Source organism: Dermacentor albipictus, chromosome 7 (genome assembly GCF_038994185.2).
Source record: "Dermacentor albipictus isolate Rhodes 1998 colony chromosome 7, USDA_Dalb.pri_finalv2, whole genome shotgun sequence".
NCBI classification, from domain to species: domain Eukaryota; kingdom Metazoa; phylum Arthropoda; class Arachnida; order Ixodida; family Ixodidae; genus Dermacentor; species Dermacentor albipictus.
In genome coordinates, this window is record NC_091827.1 from 102,241,044 (window position 1) to 102,261,725 (window position 20,682).

The 20,682-nt window shown below is 44.9% G+C and overlaps 2 protein-coding genes across 2 annotated transcripts; one reads left to right on the forward strand and one right to left on the reverse strand.

Annotated features, from left to right (window-relative positions):
- Positions 1-688: 688 nt before the first annotated feature.
- LOC135917202 (BEN domain-containing protein 5-like) lies at positions 689-6,883 on the reverse strand. The gene is made up of 9 exons (XM_070521400.1): positions 5,664-6,883; positions 4,447-4,578; positions 4,188-4,355; positions 2,265-2,460; positions 2,145-2,186; positions 1,503-1,586; positions 1,324-1,406; positions 927-1,146; positions 689-833 (listed from the first exon to the last, which is right to left on the reverse strand). The coding sequence occupies exons 1-9, from the start codon at positions 5,790-5,792 to the stop codon at positions 712-714; spliced, it is 1,176 nt and encodes a 391-aa protein (XP_070377501.1). The 5' UTR covers positions 5,793-6,883; the 3' UTR covers positions 689-711.
- Positions 6,333-20,476, forward strand: LOC135917218 (uncharacterized). The gene is made up of 3 exons (XM_070522033.1): positions 6,333-7,487; positions 7,573-7,690; positions 20,208-20,476. Exons 1-3 carry the CDS (start codon positions 6,333-6,335, stop codon positions 20,474-20,476), a joined length of 1,542 nt encoding a protein of 513 aa, XP_070378134.1.
- The last annotated feature ends 206 nt before the right edge of the window (positions 20,477-20,682 follow it).

Below are 20,682 nucleotides of genomic sequence, written 5' to 3' on the forward strand. Positions count from 1 at the left end.
CACAGGTTTGACGGCCTCGGCAGCTTTGCGAACTGTGGCCGAAACGTTGGCATTTGAAACATCTGAGGGGATTTGGCACATATGGCCTAACACGGAGCTTGATGTACCCGGCCTCTACAGACTCCCCAGATGGAAAAAATTTCCAGTTCCAGCTGTATTATTGAACCGGAAATCCTTCCCAGCTGGAAAATGTTCCAGTTGGAAATGACTTTTTCCAGCCGGGATTGGAACTTCTGATCCAGCTGGAACTTGCTCTTCTTCCAGCTGGAAATTGCACCTCTTCCAGCTGGAAATTGCTCCTCTTTCCAGCTGGAAAGTGCTCCTATTCCAGCTGGAAAGTGTCCCTGTTCCAGCTAGAGAATGCTCTCAATCTAGCTTGAAAGGGTTCCTGTAATAACTGGAATCGAAGCCGTTTCCAGCTGAAAATGAAGCAATTCCCACTTGGAGTCTCAGCTACCGAGCTGCAAATGTCCTTCAGGTAGACAGAATTAAACCAAGCCGAGTTCTGCTCTGGAAAGAAAGTTTAACAGGATCGATTACGTTTCACACTTCCATACAGTGCTTTTCTTCCAAGGAGAAGGGCATATAGCTGGTTGTTTTGAGCAACCACTCAGCCATATGCATAGAGGACAAAACGCCAGCAGTAAAAAACACAATGTACGTATATTTAAAAATATTTACAGTGGTACTCTAGTACTTGACAGCACTTTCTCAGTGTGGAAGGCGAAGTTTTCTTTTTACATCTTGAATTTTTTCACTGAGGGTCCTTGGCAGAGCACGCTCCGCAGCGCCGATGTCCTGGTTGTGTATCTGTCCCCAGTGCCGCAGACAATCTATAATCAAAATAATGTATCTCAAAAGATGATCACAGTGATCAGATGGAAAAATGCATACTCGTTAACAAACCTTAAGCAATAAGTACCTACCATAAACAACCTCCACCTTTGCAGGCGTCAGCTGCTTGGATGGCTGCTCGCTGCTGCCACTTTTTGTTGGTGCGAGTCTGCCGCTGACACTTCTTTTTGCCAATAGTTCATTGCCCCAGATCACCTGGGCCGTTTCTCTCACAAGGATGCTAGGCTTTTTATTTCTGAACAGTTTTTCCGCTTGCTCAGGCGTGACGAAAATTCCACCAGACGAGTGGAACTGGAAGAAAGCGAAAAAAAGGTGTTTATTGCTATATACAGCGTCAACTAGTATTACAGCACTAGAGGCAACTGCTGCTTATAACACATGCACGTGAAGGGCTTGAAGAGCAAGTTTTATTTGAATTTGGGTGCTAACGATAAATTTGTGGTATAGGTGAGCAACAACCATACTCACACGTCCATCAGATGTGGCCACAAAGTTGCCATCCTGGCATCCTTTCGTATCGTCTAAGGCGTCTGGCACAGGCAAATCTGGTGCTAAAGCAGCAAATGTGAGACAGACAACAATAAGTATAATTAAAATAGGTTCACATCAAAATTTCGTTCAATTAACAATGTTGCAAGTACATTCACCGTCTTCGATAAAAGCAGCCACTCGTTGAGGCCGCTCTGTAGCAGGTGCCACTAGTGGTGTTTCCAGATTTTGTCGTCTCTCACCTGTACAATAAAAAGTTTGAGATACATATGTATTTGGTCACCATAAATGTGCAATGAGTGATATTGCTGGTACACTAAGTACTCTTACGTCCAGTGGCCATTTGAGACTAGCTGTTGGACCAGCAGCAATACAACTGCTGTTGCAGTCTGTGCTGGCTCACACCTGTGTAATGAAAACTTTGAGTTGTGCGTGCAACTATACACTTCAGTTACTTTGACTTGCGCTGATGTACCTGTTTGGAAAAGAAACTATGTATTCATAGTCTTTAGCTTAACTGCTGTTATCCCATACAAATGTCCATGCTATAATTTCCCATGCAAAGCTTTCTCTTCTCTCTTATCAGAATACTTAACAAAAATAGTTGGCTACACAAACACAATATATACTGTACAGAATGCTTGTTAAATACACCTGCAAACTTGCCACAAGAGTGCAAATAAGTTGTTTTATTAAATGTTGCAGGAATATAGCTTCAGTAGTGACACTTTGATGATCACTTGATAATACAGGATATTAGGTACCTTACAGCTGACAGTGCTGCATTTATGATTGCTTACCTTCACATCTCTCGCTTCTCTGCATGTCAAGTATTTGGGCAACTAGGAAAACATGAAAAGTAGTCATTGTTAGACAGCATATAATACACTCAACTACAATAAATATGAAGTAATGCTTACAGTTGTTCAGCTGTGTTCTAATGTTATTTTCCAAAAACTCTATGTGTTTTTTCAATGATGCATTGTGCTCCCGCTCAATGCGGCACTGCATTTTCCAGTATTTAGCATCTTTTCGTGCAGTTATTAGCTCTTTTGAAGAAACCAGCGATTCATCGTCTGTTGAATCGCTGGTTTCATCATACACCTTCCTTTTGACCTGTGAAAAAAAAAACAATTATGAGGTGCATACACTTTTTCCATTGAACACTCCCACAACAAAATTGGGGTATGCACCAAGATTGTGGCACCATTGCTGGGGCTCCCTATATTGTATCTCGGCTAGCGCCAGATTTTCTCAAACTGCAGTAACTTTACACCGTTAATGTTTGATCAAAGTGACTAATAAGAAAGATATTTGGCAGAGACGTGGGTGCTACGCTGGGTAGCAGGGGGACCTTCCACGTAGTTTATTGTGATGCCTTTATCATCCACAAAAAGCATTAGCAACACCATTGTTTTTTTTTCTGTAGGCCATGGTTTTGTGTCTTCACTCTCAAGCTGATCCTAAAATGAACATCAAGTTTCACACATCACGTTCAGTATGCCAAGACGTTTTTGATATTTGTTGGTGTACTGTTCAACAAAATTGCACTGAAGTGTGCACACTTTAGTGCTGAAATATCCTATTTTAGAAGAACAACTCAAACAGCATGTGCTATGTAAAAAAAAGAAAGTGTGACTATCGTGGCACTCCATAACTCAAAGATGATGTGGTGCAGTGTACAGCATCAGACTACTGCTTATCATAAATTCTTTTGATCTCTGGTACTGACATATAGCTTTAAGAATCCCATGGATTGCCAAATGATTTATCGGTGATACGGGAGATAAATTTCAAATCTTCTATCAAAGCAAGAGTACTGAAACAAGTCTTATTATTTGGTCATGCCATGTGGGTTTGTCTCAAGGGGCACAAATTAATGCTAGCCAAAGCGGAAGGTAAGAGAGAACAAGGTTGCCCATACATGAGATCGCTAGATGACATTCCTCAGGCCACAGGGAAACAGTGGTAAGCTTAAAGAAGCCAATAAAAAAAGTTCTTAATGGTGAAGGTTTGTGCAATGTGCAAATCATTTTCTAGAATAAAAAAGTAGAAAAAGTGTTTTTTCTCATCTGTACTTCTTTGTTTCCGTAAAACCATTTTCATGCTGCATAAAATATTATTACGTGCTGCTACCAAGTTGCCCAACGATTTACCCTTTTGGCATTTACAAATTCATGATATCGCAAGTTGACAGCAACTCAATGGTACCTTACAATTATGGTCACATACCAGGTACCCATTACAAATGTGAAGACACAAGACTGTGGGCACTTAAATAATTAAGTGGGCAAGAGCCTCCAGATACTAGTCATTACATTTATTTCCCAAATTTTGCTACAGCAGAGAGAAATAGGTTGCCAAAAGGGTATGCAACATTGTGCCACATACTGACTACTGTACTGGTTTATATGCTAGCTTTTATGCATTAGTAATTGCTCCTCAAAGTGTACATAAAGTCACCCACCTGTATTTTATACCTTTTTGCATAATTCAACACTTAACGAAGTCACTTTCTGCTGATGCCTTAACCTACATTTACAGCATGTACGCAAAAGCATAAATTTGTGCATCTCAGTCAATATGGGGTTTTAACAATGCAGTGCAAACACAACATAAGCAAAATAAGGTGTGAATCAATTCCCTGGCTCATTGCTATCAGTTTAAAAAAAGGCTGCATCCATGACCACTTCTTCCAGCATATCGTGGCGAGGTGTTTGCAAGTTAGCATGCCATCAATGCAGTAATACCTCACAGCACAAGAAAGGCACGTCAGAAGTTAACATCGCACAGCTGTGTTGGTCTTTCAGACACTGCAAGATACTTGCTTCTCTTCTACATACTTGTGACCCTCGTGACTGTTTGGTGGAGGTGCGAGGTGTGGGCAATGGTGCAGCAGCCTCCTTAGCAACGTCAACATTCTTTAGGGCATGTGCCATGTGCTGTCGGAGAACAGCCTCGTACTGCTGCTTTCTTGATGCAGCCTGATTTGCCTGCTTGGCCTTGTCCTGCTATAATGGATGACAATACTGGAAATTAGTGACACTGTTAAAAACTTAGTAGTCTGGAGCTGTGTATAGACAAAGCAAAATATGCATGTACCTGTCTTATGTTCTTCTTTTTAGCATTCACATCCCCTTCAGAGAGGGGCAAGTCCTCCACATCTGACAGCCTGATCGGTGGAATGGGCACTCTCTTGTTTTTTTTTTTCTCTTGCCATCTCTTCCTTTGTGGCTGCAAAGAGTATAAAACAACAGACATGTTTCATTGACTGAATCATATTTGGAAAACTATATATCAAGAAACGCTATAGTAACCCTTAATATATTTAGCATAGATACATTTCTGCTGAAACGTGGTTTTATTGTCAAAAGCGTAATTATCCGAGTCCCGATCACGCGAAGGCATATTGAGTGGGCAACAGCCATTTCACCGCCGTCAGACTGTGCCGGTATCGTACAAAGAAGGATCATATTAAAGCGGTAGTAAGTAGCAAGTATAAGCGCACCGTAATTTAACATGCTAGGCAGTTGGTCCCTGCCACTGCAAGGTCAGTGGCACAGGCTTGCCGTTCCGCGATGTGCCTTTGGCATGCTCGCTTTTTTTCCCAGGCTTTAGCTGCGCTCGCTCGCCCACTCACCGCTGTCACCAATTTGTATTTTCTGACGGCTTCTTCGAAGCCATATGGTTAATGCTGAAATAATACCAATTAATGAGGTCAAAGCGCCGCAAAACGTCTCCTTGCACTGCCTGCCAGATGCCAGCTGAATTCGAAACATTGCATTTCAAAGTGTAAAGTGTAGGGGAGTGGACATGTCCACTCCCCTACACTTTACACTGAAATGCAATCTTTCGAGCGGCATATTAATTTGCCGAGCCCTTAAATACGTATCTTTAAAACAATATACAAGTATTATAAGTGCGTGCTCAAATTGTTACAAGTTTATACGCAGCCAGTATCCTTATTCTAATACACTCAACCGACAGGCAGTAATCTCCAGAAAAGTCAGTGCAGCTAACTTTTAGCTCCGGTGCTCCTACCTAAATACATGTAAAAGGAGAATTCGTTTTTCTCGACAACCATTGCATCAAATTTCACGAGGTTTGTTGCACTTAAAAGCAAAACTTAATATCTAGTGAATGCTGGTTTCTAATTTTTTACTGCGGTTGTCAACTATTTAAAATTGTCGAAAATTGAAAAGTTTGAGAAAACGAAACTATGAAGTTTACAATTAACTCTAACTCGGCAATGAAAAACGATATCACAATTCTGTGAACTGCACTTTTTTTTTAATCAGCAGGGCACTCTAAGTATTTACCTGCGAGCTTGAGAATCTGTACGACGCATACGCCACTGTTCTCCTCGTTGTCTTCGTCCCGCCAGTATGCGTCGTAACGCATCGTATTGTCAAAATCCAATTCATTTTCGGGATGGAAGTTATTGACATCGGTTACCGGTATAACATATCGTTTGTCTGTCTTGTCTTCAACAAATCGCACAAGAGCAAACATCGCGCTTACTGATACGATGCACGCGTGCAAAACGATCCGCAACACAAACGCGGCACCACGAAGCCGTGCGACACTCGCACCGCGCGCGCTCAGATGCGCGGACTGCGGAGGAACACTAATTGGCCTTCTCACGCTCTGGAGTTCTGCGGAGGGTTTGGAACACCAACATGTAGATCGCGCATGTGCGTACATTAAATGGTAGTACATTTTTAATAAAGGGTATTTGTTCATACTTCATAACATGTATTATTGTATATTATTCATTTATAAACAATATATGACTCTTTACCAAAAGAGTTTGTAAATTGCACGGTTGCGGAGCATTTGCGGTGCGGGGTATAGTGCTGCAGCACAAAAGGTTATGGTAGATTTTAGTCCATGCGCATGTGGTCCGCGCTCTCGACGCTCTGTTTGTCCGTGGATCAAGAGCTTTATCTCGTTCGCGATTACATAGCTGTACTTGTCTTGGATACCAAATGGCACCGCGAAAAAGGCGTAAAGTCTATCTCGACCCTGGATCAAGCAGCAGCATGCCGAAGTCAACAAAGTGGCTCCTTCACCATCCACTTGGCGCCGCTCCGCGAACACCAAAAGGTCACAAGTCGCCTATGACATCAACGAGATCGCCAACATCGCCAGCAAACTCTCTCGAGGACCAAATCTGTGATGAGTCTACATACACAGACTTAACCCGAGAGAAGGACAGTGATGAAGACTGCAGTGACTTTAGTGATGGTGAACACCCAACTTCCGATGCATCTTTCTCCCAACCGGTGTCCGCGAAGGAAGACTGTTTGCCGGGCGAAAATAGTGCGTGTCCGAGCGGTGATCCGAAACATATAGATGCTGATGAACTCTGTGAACCATTCATTGAAGGTGGAACAGTCACCCGAGGAGATGCCTATATGCTGCTGTTGGACTTGGCAATTAAATTTGGCCTATCCTGGGCTGCAATTGAAGACATTCAGAAGCTTTTCAACAACCTTTTTGAGAAGAAATGTTTTCCGGAAAGCAAATACCTCTTCAAGAATTTTTGTGGAATTGACATGAAGGATGTGATTTTCAATTTTTACTGCGCAGATTACAAGCATCTGCTTGCTAAAACAACGGGATGCCTGGAGCTGCGTCAAAAACTAGAAGTCAAATGTACAGTCTGCAACACAAAATATGTAGGCCGTGATCTTGTGCGCACAGGCAGCTTTTTTGTAACTTTGCCAATTGAGAAGCAGCTGATGGCAATTCTTTCTAGCAAGACAGCCAACAGTGCGCTAGCAGCAAACCTCAGCCGGCCACAGAGCAGTAATGGCTTAATGACTGACATCTTGGATGGCCATCAATACCGCACTGCACGTGAAAAGGTTGGGATGGCTACTCATGATTTAACATTGACTGTGAACAGTGATGGCAGTCCTGTGTTGAAGTCGTCAAAGTACAGCATATGGCCTGTGCAAATAATTTTAAATGAATTACCACCCCGGCTGCGTTGGAGCAATGTAATGGCACCACTCCTGTGGTATGGGCATCAGCATCCAAATATGCCAATGCTGCTGCAGGCATTTGTGCATCAACTGGAGCAGCTAAATGCAACTGGTATCACGTGGACACTTGCTGGCACACAAGTACGCTCTAAGGTAAATGATCCCGAACAGAAAATTTTAACACATTTACGACACAACTCTTGAGTATATATTCACATGATATTCCATTATTTTGCAGGTTTTCTGCATATGTTGCTGTGCAGATGCACCTGCCAGAGCTGCAATGCAACAAATGGTCCAGTTCAACGGTTACTTTGGTTGTAGCTGGTGCTACCATCCAGGAACCAATGTACAAGGCAAGTCCTATGCCACTCTTGGCTCTTTTGCTGTGGTCAGAAAGCTGGATCAGTTAAAATACATGCTACCACTGCAAAAAAATGTGCCAGTCTATGTGGCTGAGTATTCGGCACATTTTATCTCTAGTATGGATCAGTGTAGAGGGAAGTGTGATTCAGTTACCGTAAATTAAACTTGCTGTGTGTATACTTTTGCTTTTTTTAACAGGTACTATCAAATACTGCTTGGATCAGCTCTACCCTGATCGCACTGACGAAGAAACTTTGGTGGACATGAAGGCGGCTTGTCGTACTGGCACTACTGTACATGGAGCCAAGGGCCCATCTCCACTTATTAACTTACCCGGTTTTAGCCCTGCTTGGTCATGGTGCCCAGATTACATGCATTGTGTTCTACTTGGTGTCGCAAGACAGTTGACAGAATTGTGGCTCTCTGATACAGGAGCAGATAATTACTGTGGCATGCCCTCTACTGTGAGGGTTATAAATGAACGGCTTGGTGAAATAAGAATGCCTGTATGTGTTAGCCGTCAGCCACGACCGCTGCAGGTTAGAAAATATTGGAAGGCCTCAGAATGGCAGTACTGGTTGCTTTATTACAGTGTACCTTGTCTCACTGGTGTGCTTGAGGACAAGCATATGACTCACTGGAACCTTCTTGCATCAGGTGTATTCATCCTGCTAAAGGATTCTATTTCACGTGCAGATGTAGACCTCAGCACACAACTACTTACAGAGTTTGTCGTTGGTGTTGAATTTTTGTACGGCCGGAGCAACATGACGTACAATGTGCACCAGCTTTTACGCTTGCCAAAGTCGGTTGTTTTGTGTGGACCTCTGTGGGCACATTCTTGTTTCTCATTTGAAACAAATATGGGCAGGCTCTTGAAGCTAATAACATCTGCCAATGGAGTGGCCTTGCAGATTGCTAGCAGGCTTCTCTTGCGCAGCAGTCTGCTAGCCCTGAAAGCACGTGCAAGCAACTATGCACTTTCGCTGATCAAAGAAAGTGCTGCAAAAGAATGCTTGGAAAACATTACTTCTCTAGGCAAACCGGAGACAGTTCATGATTTTTCTGCCCATACAGAACTACAGGGAAAGCAAATAGTTGAATTTCGTAGGATGAAGGTTGGGTGCACTGTAATTGCATCAGAGCGATACAGCAAACATGTCAGAACAAATAGCACTGCTATTGTTTTTCCAGATGGCACTTATGCCAGGGTAAAAAGAATATTCTGCTCCAGAGAACCATCGGGAGAACACTTCTTTATTATTTCTGAAGTATACACTGTTGACTCTGTCCTGCCAAGTGAGCACATTAAGAACGCAAAAAAACGAGGTGATGAATGTCCGCTCAAGATTGGTGCACAGATACGACCATGCATATATTTTTGTTTTAATAACCACGAGTACTTTTGCGATTTAGTTAACTATTCTGAATGGTTTTGATGACCTAATAGCTCACAATAAAAAAATTCTGGCACCAAAGTTTTTAATGTGAAGCATTAGGATTGGCCCCTGGTTTATTCTTGTCCAGCCAGATAGCGTCAAAAATAAAGTGTACAGTGGTAGACTTCGAACACAGGTCCATCAGTGCTCCAGTAGGTATAAGACTCTCTTCATCCTTAGAAAGATGTTGCCATATGCAGAATATTGGTCAGGACAGGGTAACAAATGAAGAAATCCAATTTGATGATCTGCTAGTTAGGCTATAGTAGCATGTACTGCCTGCAGAGTACATAACCTCATGAGTTTCTTTTTCGCGATCACTAGCTCTTTGAGATGCCATATGATGCTGAACTAACTTCAGTACCGACCAAGTAGGTTCAAGGTGCAACACCCAGCAGCTGCTGTCAAGTGAAACTAGAAAGTTAGTTAGTTAGTTAAATGGGGTTTAATGGCGCAAAAGCAGCTAAGGCTATGCTGCGCCAAACACGAGGTGTTCTAAAATACAGTTTATAAAGTGAAAGACTGTTAATAATCTATATTTTATGTAAAAATCCAGTGTCGTCTAAAAATTTACGGACGTCACAAAATGGGACTAGTGGATCATCGCCTAAAATTAGAGCAGGGTGTAACGGTATGTGTTGTTCATATAATTTGTGCAAGAGTGCTCGTCTGTGTGTTTCAATCTGCGTACATGTGAGTAATAGGTGCATAACTGTTAGTGGCTGTTGACATTTCTCGCATGTTGGTGTGTCTTCTTTCCTAAGTAGGTAATTGTGTGTGATGTGTGTGTGCCCGATGCGTAGTCGGCACAAAACTACTTCGATGAACCGCTCCTGATGATAGCATGACTTCCATTCCCCAACTATGGGTTTCGTGAGATGTAGCTTGTTGTCAGAACAACGGTCCCATTCGCGTTGCCATTTTACCGTTAAGGCTTTTCTAATTGCGCGGATGCTATCTTTGTATGGGAGTGTTGTGTTTGTAATGTCTTCGTGTGCTGCCATCAATGCATATGTGTCAGCTGCTTCGTTACCCGGTATCCCAACATGGCTTGGGACCCAGCAGAAACGAATTGACCTCCCGTATTCGTTAAAAGCCACCATGTTTAAAATGTCTCCAATCAGGGGTTCACACTCAGATTTGAGATGTAGTGCCTTCAGTGTGCTTAAAGAATCTGTGTATATGACTGCATTTGTGTGTTTATCAGCGATAATTTTTTTCACAACAACCCATATGGCGAAAACTTCGGCCGTGAAAACAGAGGCGTGTTGTGGCAATCGAATACTTTTTTCCCAATTTTCCGTTATGACCCCCACACCCACGTGTTCTTTCGTTTTGGAGCCATCAGTGTAATATTGCACGTTATTTTTATATTTCTCCTGAAGTTCACGGAATTCTTGTGTAATGTGTTCGCGTGGGGTGTCTTTCTTCTTTAAATGTGTCAATGTCCAGTCACATAACAGTTTAAAATTGTACCATGGGGTGTCAAGAATGGCGAGTTGCGCAACAAGATTGCCACCTTGCCACCCGATTACGACAAGGGGTGCAAGACGCGCACCTCTCCCTGTCCGTCGCTGCAGCTGGGAGGCGTTCAAAGAAGCGGCCTTTGCGTTGGAATCCGCCGCCTTCCTCCAGCCCCTTCGACATTGTGACGGGACTAGTTCGGTGCGTGAACAATGATTCCGGAGTTCCCCAACGCGGAGCTGATTTGAAACGCTGGACAAGCTGCCGTGGGGACGACGTATTTTGAGCGTCTCACGCTTCGGCCTAGCACGGAACAACGAGCGACCCTCGATCAGCGCCGATAGTTTCCCGGAACGGCACCCCGCGCGGTTGCCTCTGTGTACAGAGCGCGGTTGCCTTTGTGTACGTAAACTGATCTTCAGAGCAGCTGCGAGTTGGTGATGTGTAAACGAACAGTCGCCGCGTCGTAGGACCGGCGGATCGAGTGTATAAAAACTGTGGTTGTGCGAATGCTGAGGTCACACTTCTCTTGAGCAGTCATGTTAGACTGAGTCACTTCTCTCATGCAGTCCTGTTGGACTAATACTCTTTTTCTCAAGCAGTCATGTTAGACTGATTTAGTTTCTGTAAATAAACCCTTTTCCTCGTTCTCGTTGAGAAACAGTTCTTCACTTCTTCAACGATCTCAGCGCAAATAAGTTGGACGACGGCATGGGCCAGCTACCTTCGAATTCATGCCGTACTCCAATCTTGGCAAAGGACCACGGACGAAGGGATTGAGCCCCCAATCCTGACAACTGGCTGACAGCGGTGAGATGGACTTTGCGACATGGTGCTGTATCTGCGGTGAGTGCTTGGTTTTTGCTTTGACTCTCTAGGCTTCATTTTGTGGTTGTTCTGTTTAGAACAGTAGGGAAGCTAGATTGTTGTGTGTTAGCTAGGTTGTGTCTTCCTAGCTAGATTTAGAGAGCAGAATCAAGGCAGTAAAGCAGCAGTCATGGAGTTAAGGACACTGCTGAGAGACGAGTTGTTGATTGTTGGTGAGGAACTGGGCCTAGATGTACGCAAGGAAATGCTCAAATCGGAATTATTGGAGCTAATTTCCAATCAGGCCAGTGAGGAAGATATTGAAATGGGATTGGAACTTCTCAAAAAGAGAGAGAAACGGGAAAAAGAAAGAGAAGAACGGGACAGAGAAAAAACAAGAGAGAGAGGAACGCGATAAAGATCGCGAGTTAAGAAAAATGCAACTGGAACTTGAAAGCAAACGTTTGGAGATGTCTCAAGGAAGTGAAGGCGCTCTGGGACGATCAAGTGAGGCAGAATCGTACCGCATGGACAGGCTATTAAAGCCATTTGAGGTCGGGACCGACATAGGCTTGTTCCTAAGCAATTTTGAAAGGACTTGCGAAAAGATGAACTTCGGCCCGAGTACATGGCCACAGCGGTTGCTGTCTATGTTGCCGTGTGAGGCGGCGGAAGTAATCGCCAGACTGAGTGTGCAGGATGCATATGATTATGCAAAAGTTAAGGCTAGTCTCCTGAAGAAATACCGCCTTTCAGCCGAAGCTTTTCGGCAAAGGTTTAGGAGCACAGGCAAGAAAGATAGCGAGGGCTATCCGGAGTTTGCGTATAGCTTAAAGGCCAACCTAGTCGAGTGGCTTAAAAGCGCGGAAGCGTACGACAGCAGAGACATGATCATTGAATGCATGTGTCTAGAGCAGTTTTACAAAACCATCCCCCAAGCTGTGAAACTGTGGGTGCAAGACAGAGGTAATGTAAACACTGTGGAAAGGGCGGCTGAATTAGCCGAAGAGTACGCAACCCGTAGAAAATTGAACGCCGAGGAGGGAAACTGGGACGGTCGAAATGGACCGCGGAAACCATTTCCGTTCAAAAAGGGTGCGCAAACTAGACGATCCGAGCCTGTAGACATGGCGGAAAAGCCCGCAGAAAAGAGCGAGGAGAAACTTAACGGAGAAACCGCACAAAAAGAACAGAAAAGAAAATTCGAATCTGTTAGACCAATTCGCTGTTACAAATGCCACAAACTGGGACATATAGCTGTAAACTGCGAGAAGTCTAGCGTAGTTTTTTCCTACGTGGAGGAAAAGGATGAGAATATGGAACTTCTAAGTCCATATCTCCACGACCTGCAATTAATGGAAAACCATGCCGAGTGCTAAGAGACAGTGCCGCCACGCTGGACATTGTCCATCCGTCTTACGTGATGGTAGATGACTTCACCGGAGAAGTAGCGTGGATAAAACAGGTTGTAGAAGAACACAGCGTGTGTCTGCCCATGGCCAAAATCAAGATCAGTGGACCATTCGGGGAGCTAGAGACTGAGGCTGCAGTTTCCAAATTTTTGTCACTGCAGTATCCCTACATCTTTTCGAATCGTTCGAATCAGTTACTGCGTGACAGAGGGCTCAAACTGGGAGAGGGCATAGTACAGGCATTGACCAGAGGCCAAGCTCGTAAGATCGCGGCGCTTTCGGCTGAAAATGCTCAAGCTCCTCCAGCGGAAGCAGAAAAGGGAATAACTTCAGTACCCGAATCCGAGCTAGGCCCGAGGGACAAAAGAACAGTTGAGGAGAGCCTGCCAGTTGACCAGCTCAATGAGAGCGTAGCACTAGAGTGTCAGAGTTCTAGCCTGCAGGAAGAGCAAGCAGACGCGCTCACAAGCGAGACAGGGTCGTTATTATCACCGGCCTCAAAGAACTTTGATCAACTCTTACGCGTGGATAGAGAGTCACTGGCAGCTGAGCAAAAGAATGATAAGAGCTTAGCCAAATTACGTGACACAGCTAAAGAAGGCATTGCTAGGCGCAACGTAACGATACATGAGAGAGGAGGATTGTTGTATCGGCATTACAGAGATCGAAAGGGTAGGATTTTAGATCAGTTAGTCATACCTACTAAGTATAGGGAGGACCTTTTGAGTCTTTGTCATGGAAATGGGTGGTCCGGCCACCTAGGCATAAACAAATCAAAGGAAAGATTGCTTATGGAATACTACTGGCCTGGCTGTTTCAAAGATGTAGAAAACTTTGTAAGATCATGCGACGCCTGCCAGCGTTCTGGTAAACCAGGAGAGACTTGGAAAGCTCCACTGAAGGTAGTGCCCTTAATAACAGAGCCTTTCAGACGACTTGTAATAGACACGGTAGGGCCTCTTCCAAAAACAAAATCAGGCTACAGGTACTTGTTTACCATGCTGTGTCCGGCTACCAAGTTTCCAGAAGCAATCCCTTTGAAAGAGCTCAGCTCCACCGAAGTAGTAGACGCGCTTTTGACAGTGTTTGCACGAGTTGGGTTTCCAGCCGAAATTCAGGCAGATCAAGGGTCAGTATTCACGAGCGCACTGACTTCCACATTCTTGCAAAAGTGCGGGGTAAAGTTAATACACAGTTCTGTCTATCACCCTCAGTCAAACAGTGTAGAGAGGTGGCATTCGGTGCTTAAGCGAGTTTTGCGTGCGCTCTGTTACGAGCACAAGGAGGACTGGGAGAACTGTCTGCCGGCAACTTTGTTTGCTTTGCGAACGGTTCCACATGAAGCGACAGGGTTCTCACCAGCAGAACTAGTGTATGGGAGGACACTCCGTTCTCCACTGAGAATGTTAAGAGAGATGTGGGAGGAAAGAGGGGAGAGTCCAACCGTGGTTGAATACGTGCTAAATTTACTGGAACAGCTAAGCGCAACCCAAGAACTAGTCGGAAAGAACATGGCACTAGCTCAAAAGAACGCCAAATTCTATTACGACAGGAATGCGAGGCTTCGTACGTTTAACGCCGGAGACCAGGTAATGATCCTCAAACCTTCAAGAAAGAACAAGCTTGAAGTTCACTGGGACGGGCCCGTTAAAGTGTTGCACAAACTTTCAGAAACTAACTATGCTTTGAGAATGCCCGGTCGCAGGAAGGAAGTGAGGATATATCACTGTAATTTGATGAAGCCGTATGTAGAGCGGAGCGGAGTCATTAACTATACTGTCAAAGAGCCGGATGGCATTGGTACCAAGTTTAAGGAGTATAGGGCAACCTCCAACTCTGAAATCGGCCTAGAAGAAGTAGTAGAACACTCGGTAAGCTCTCATGCTCTAAGACCCGAGCAGCTAGATGAGCTAAAAGGGGTGTTAGGGGAATATCTCGACAGATTCAGCGATCGGCCGGGTAGAACCGAACTGATAACGCATGAAATTGAGCTGACCTCTACCGAACCAGTAAGATCAAAACCTTACAGGGTGTCTCCAAGACAGAGAGAGATTATGGAGGCAGAGATATAGCGCATGCTAGAGTTGGGAGTTATTGAGCCCGCTGAGAGTGACTACACGTCACCGCTAATACTCGTAGAAACCCCTAACAAGGACCCTCGTCCGTGTGTTGACTACAGGAAGTTAAATGCGATCACTAGGGATCAGCTGTACCCGATACCCAACATTGAGGAACGAATTGAAAGAGTTAGCGCTGCTAAATACATTTCAACTATAGATCTCGTGCGGGGGTACTGGCAAGTTCTCCTTTCAGAAAGTGCCAGCCGCTATGCCGCATTCATCTCGCCTGTAGGCACTTTTCGCCCTCTCGCACTCAGCTTCGGGCTGAAGAACGCGCCGTTTAGCTTCTCTAAATTAATGGATATTGTCTTAAAAGACTTGCAGGAGTTCGCCTTGCCATATCTTGATGATGTAGCCATTTTTTCGGACAGCTGGGAACAACACGTATCGCACCTCAAACAGGTGTTCTCACGGTTGAGAGAAGCCGGCTTAACGATGAAAGCGGAAAAGTGTAGGTTTGGTTGTTCGCAGGTTACTTATCTGGGCCATGTTGTTGGTCAGGGCATGAGACGGCCGGCTGAGCTGAAAATAGCGACGATTGGAGATTTTTCTCAGCCGCGCACGAAAACGGACGTTCGTTCATTTTTGGGACTTGTGGGGTACTATCAACGGTACATTCCGAATTACTCGCAATTGGCAAGTCCATTAACAGACGCCCTCCGAAAGGGAGCACCGAGTAACGTACACTGGGATAAGGACAAAGAGAACGCTTTCCAAAGTTTGAAAACGCTATTGGTTTCTCGCCCTGTGCTTCGCGCGCCAGACTACACAAAGGAATTCATAGTTCAATGCGACGCAAGCGACAGAGGTATGGGCGTGGTACTTAGTCAAGCCGGCGACGATAACGAGGAGCATCCTATCCTCTACGCCAGCCGTAAACTAAATGTAAGAGAGGAAGCCTACAGCGCTTCAGAGAAGGAATGCGCTTGTTTGGTTTGGGCCGCCCAGAAGTTGTCGTGTTACTTGTACGGAGCGAAGTTCATCTTCGAGACCGACCACTGTCCTCTGACGTGGCTCAATCAAATGTCACACAAAAACGGCCGCTTGCTCCGATGGAGCCTCACTCTCCAAGAGTACAACTTCTCCGTTAGATATAAGAAGGGAAAGTTGCATAGCAATGCGGATGGTTTGAGCAGGCTAATTTGAATTCTGCGTTTGAGGGTCCCGCCTAAATTTTAGGGTTACTAGTGTTAACTTTTATTAGGCGAAGAAAATCCCCTCTCATTTGGCAGAATTCCCTCCATGATTGCTGAATTTGTCAGCAGGAATTTGCTTCAGAAATTGGCATAGTGAAATGCAGCATTTTTTTTGTTTCTGCACTTATGTTGTTGTTTTTTTGAAGCCTAGCGAGTCTAAAGTGAGAGCCAATGCACGTCATCTCGGCGCAGAGCCGTGTTGTGGGGTTCATTTTGCAGTTGCCTGTCCTTGTTGGATGTTTTGGGGCGGTGACATCAATGCACAAGTGGTCGCTGCCAGCCAAGACATCAATCCCCCCCTGACCAGCAGCCGTTCTCTTCCTGCATAGCGGTTGTCAGCGCTAGACAGTCGAGACTTTTCGGGCCATGGAGGCGCTGTCAAGAATGGCGAGTTGCGCAACAAGATTGCCACCTTGCCACCCGATTACGACAAGGGGTGCAAGACGCGCGCCTCTCCCTCTCCGTCGCTGCAGCTGGGAGGCGTTCAAAGAAGCGGCCTTTGCGTTGGAATCCGCCGCCTTCCTCCAGCCCCTTCGACATTGTGACGGGACTAGTTCGGTGCGTGAACAATGATTCCGGAGTTCCCCAACGCGGAGCTGATTTGAAAGGCTGGACAAGCTGCCGTGGGGACGACGTATTTTGAGCGTCTCACGCTTCGGCCTAGCACGGAACAACGAGCGACCCTCGATCAGCGCCGATAGTTTCCCGGAACGGCACCCCGCGCGGTTGCCTCTGTGTACAGAGCGCGGTTGCCTTTGTGTACGTAAACTGATCTTCAGAGCAGCTGCGAGTTGGTGATGTGTAAACGAACAGTCGCCGCGTCGTAGGACCGGCGGATCGAGTGTATAAAAACTGTGGTTGTGCGAATGCTGAGGTCACACTTCTCTTGAGCAGTCATGTTAGACTGAGTCAATTCTCTCATGCAGTCCTGTTGGACTAATACTCTTTTTCTCAAGCAGTCATGTTAGACTGATTTAGTTTCTGTAAATAAACCCTTTTCCTCGTTCTCGTTGAGAAACAGTTCTTCACTTCTTCAACGATCTCAGCGCAAATAAGTTGGACGACGGCATGGGCCAGCTACCTTCGAATTCATGCCGTACTCCAATCTTGGCAAAGGACCACGGACGAAGGGATTGAGCCCCCAATCCTGACAGGGGGCAAACGCTGTGGCTTTCTGGCAACCTCGAGGACTTCGCAAGGAATGTCATAATCCCGGACATATTCCTCATATCGCAGGACAAGCGGTTTGATCATGTTCGGTTTATTTGTATAGTGTAGGCGTGAGTTGCATTGCGTAAGGATGTTGTAGCATATGTGTTGTGGTGATGACTGAATTCTTAGTACGTAGGAAAAAGTGAGGAATGCTCTGCGGTGCTGTAAGGAGGGTTCATTACACTCGACGTATAAACTTGGAATAGGTGAAGTTCGGTAGGCACCACTTGCCAGTCGCAGTCCAAGGTTATGTACCGGGTCAAGTCGTTGGATGTAAGACTGTCTGGCTGAGCCGTAAACCACGGAGCCGTAGTCTAAAAGGCTACGCACAAGAGACCGGTAGACACGTAAAAGGCACGTTCGGTCGGAACCCCAGTGCTTATGAGACAGAATTTTAAGGATGTTTAGAGCTTTATTTGCTTTAATCTTCAGTGCTTTTATGTGAGTTAGGAAGTTAAGTTTGGTGTCAAAGGTTACTCCTAAAAACTTATGATCTTGTTTCACCGGCAGTATGGTGTCGTTCAATTTTAGGACTGGATCGCTGTGTAGCCCTCGTTTCTGAGAGAACAAAACAGTAACTGTTTTCTGTGTGGAGAAACGGAAACCATTTTTGTTAGCCCACTGTGTAAGTTTATTAATTGTTATCTGGAGCTGCCTCTCACAGGTTAGCAAATTTGAGGCACGGCAAGCCACTTGAAGATCGTCTACGTATAAGGAGTGCATAAGAGACGACGGTATGATCTTATTAACTGTGTTCATTTTTACTATAAAAAGTGTCGTGCTGAGAACACAGCCTTGTGGAACGCCATTTTCCTGCGTAAATGTATTAGAATGAACTGTACCCAGACGTACCTGAAATGTTCTATTAGACATGAAATCAGTTAGGCAATTTAGCATTTTACCACGGATGCCGAGGTCAGCCAGGTCTCTTAAAATTCCGTATCTCCATGTGGTATCATAGGCTTTTTCCAAATCGAAGAAAACTGCAAGACAGTGTTGTTTGTGTAAAAACGCATATCGAATTTCATGTTCTAGACGGACAAGATGGTCAGTAGTTGAACAGCCCTTTTGATATCCACACTGGTGGGGGTCTATGAGGTTTCTTGATTCTAAGATAAATGAGAGTCTAATATTGATAATGCTTTCATATGATTTTGCCAGACAACTTGTGAGGGAAATGGGTCTGTAGTTGCTTGCGGATGTTGGGGATTTACCGGCTTTTAGAAAAGGAACTACTATTGCTTTTTTCCATTCTTCGGGCATTATACCAGATTCCCAGATTATGTTGAAAAACTTAAGGAGAGCTTCTACAGATGCCTGAGATAGATGAGCCAGCATGGCGTAGTGGATACGGTCGTGTCCTGGCGCTGTGTTTTTCCCTGCAGAAAGGACTCTGTTTATTTCTTGTTGTGTGAGGGGGGAATTGTACGGTTCTTTTAACGCGCAGGTAGTGGGTAGCTTCTGTTTTTCAGCAGATTGTTTGTACTGTAAGAATTCCTTCGTATAATTTCCTGAACTGGATACATCACGAAAATGTTCGCCAAGTATATCTGCCTGTTCTTGTATTGTTGTTTGTGTGTCTGGACTTGTGAGTAACGGTATTGTGTAAGATGAGTAATCTCCCCGAAATTTCCCTACCTGTTCCCACATGCGTTTAGACGTAACTGTACTGTTTATAGAGGATACGTATTTCTTCCACGATGATTTTTCTGCCTGCCTTCTGATAAATCGTGCCTTGGCTTTGGCCTGTTTAAAGCATAAAAGGTTGGTATAGGTGGGGTGTCTTCGTAACATACCCCAGGCCCTATTTTGAAGCTTTTTGGTTTCTGTGCACTCGGGGGTCCACCAGGGAAAACTTTTTTTGCGCACAAGACTGGATGTTTGAGGTATTGCCTTTTCTGCTGCTGAAATTAAAACTGCAGTGAATTTCTCATTAATTTCATTTACATTGAGTTCATTTAAACAGACATCTTCAAGTTTTGCATGTTTCATAAAAAGCGGCCAGTCGGCAAGATGTATTTTCCAGCGACCTGGCTTAGAGATTATTGTAGGTAATATGGATGAGAGCTTGATAAATGCCGGCAAATGATCACTTCCATATGAAGTGTCGGGGACTTCCCATTTAAAATCGCTAAAAACAGACGGTGAGCAGAAGGCTAAATCTAGACAGCTGAATTTGCGTGAGCTTGGTGAGAAATATGTTGGTGAACCCGAGTTTAAAAGACATATGCTGTTAGACAAGATAAAATCTTCGATTACTTGCCCTCTGTGGTCTGTTCTATCGGTGCCCCAGAGGCTACAATGGGCATTAAAATCTCCTACTAGAATAAAAGGCTCCGGCAACTGGTGTATTAGATTTTCCAGTTGTCTAGTAGTAAAATGAGTATGGAGTGGGATGTAAAGTGAACAGATGGTGATGGTTTTATGCGATAGAACGGTGACGGCAACAGCCTCGAAAGGAGTATTCAGTTGAACATTTCGTGTAGGGGTGCCGCCCTGAACGACTATGGCGACTCCTCCTGACAAACGGCTAGAGTGTTCGCGGTCCCTTCGGACAACGGTGAAACCTTTGAGAATGTTACTATTTTTTGGACCAAGATTCGTTTCTTGGAGACACACTGCAACTGGCGAAAAAGTGTTGATAATGTCTTTGATGTCACCTATATTGTGTATAAGACCTCTGCAATTCCAGTGTACAATGAAAGCCATGTTTCTAAAATGAAAAATGTAGTGGTGTTTGCGAACTTAAAAACTAAAGGTGACATTCGATAAGGGACAGTACACGTTTAATGGGCGGTAACCGTTCAGGTTGCCTGTCCCTTTTTCTGTAGAGTTATAAGGATCTTGTCCTTCTTAGGGCGCTCAGAAGAGCGCTGTTCTTTTGGCGTCAATGACGCCGGGGTTTTCGTGTCGACCTCCATTGCCTTCTCTGAGGCGCTGGATGATCGAGAGCCAGGCGCCGACACACGCGTCTCGGGCCTTGGCGTTCTGTTTAGCCTGGGGACCTGCGGGACGACTGTCTGCAGGGCCGCCTTGGATGATGGTGGAGTAGCACTAGCTGCTGCCACCGAGGGGGCGGATGGAGTGGCTACAGGACCACTGACTGTGACCTCTGTAGACTCCTGAGACCGATGTGGCGCTGCCCCCTGTCGCGCCACATTGGCATAACTTATTTGAGGTAAGAGCGAAAGCCTCTTCCTTGCTTCAAAAAATGAAATCTTCTCTTTTACTGTAAGAGCAATCACTTCCTTCTTCTTCCAACAGGGACATGATCGTGAATACGCTGGATGATCCCCTTTGCAGTTCACACAGCGTGAGGGAGCATTACAATT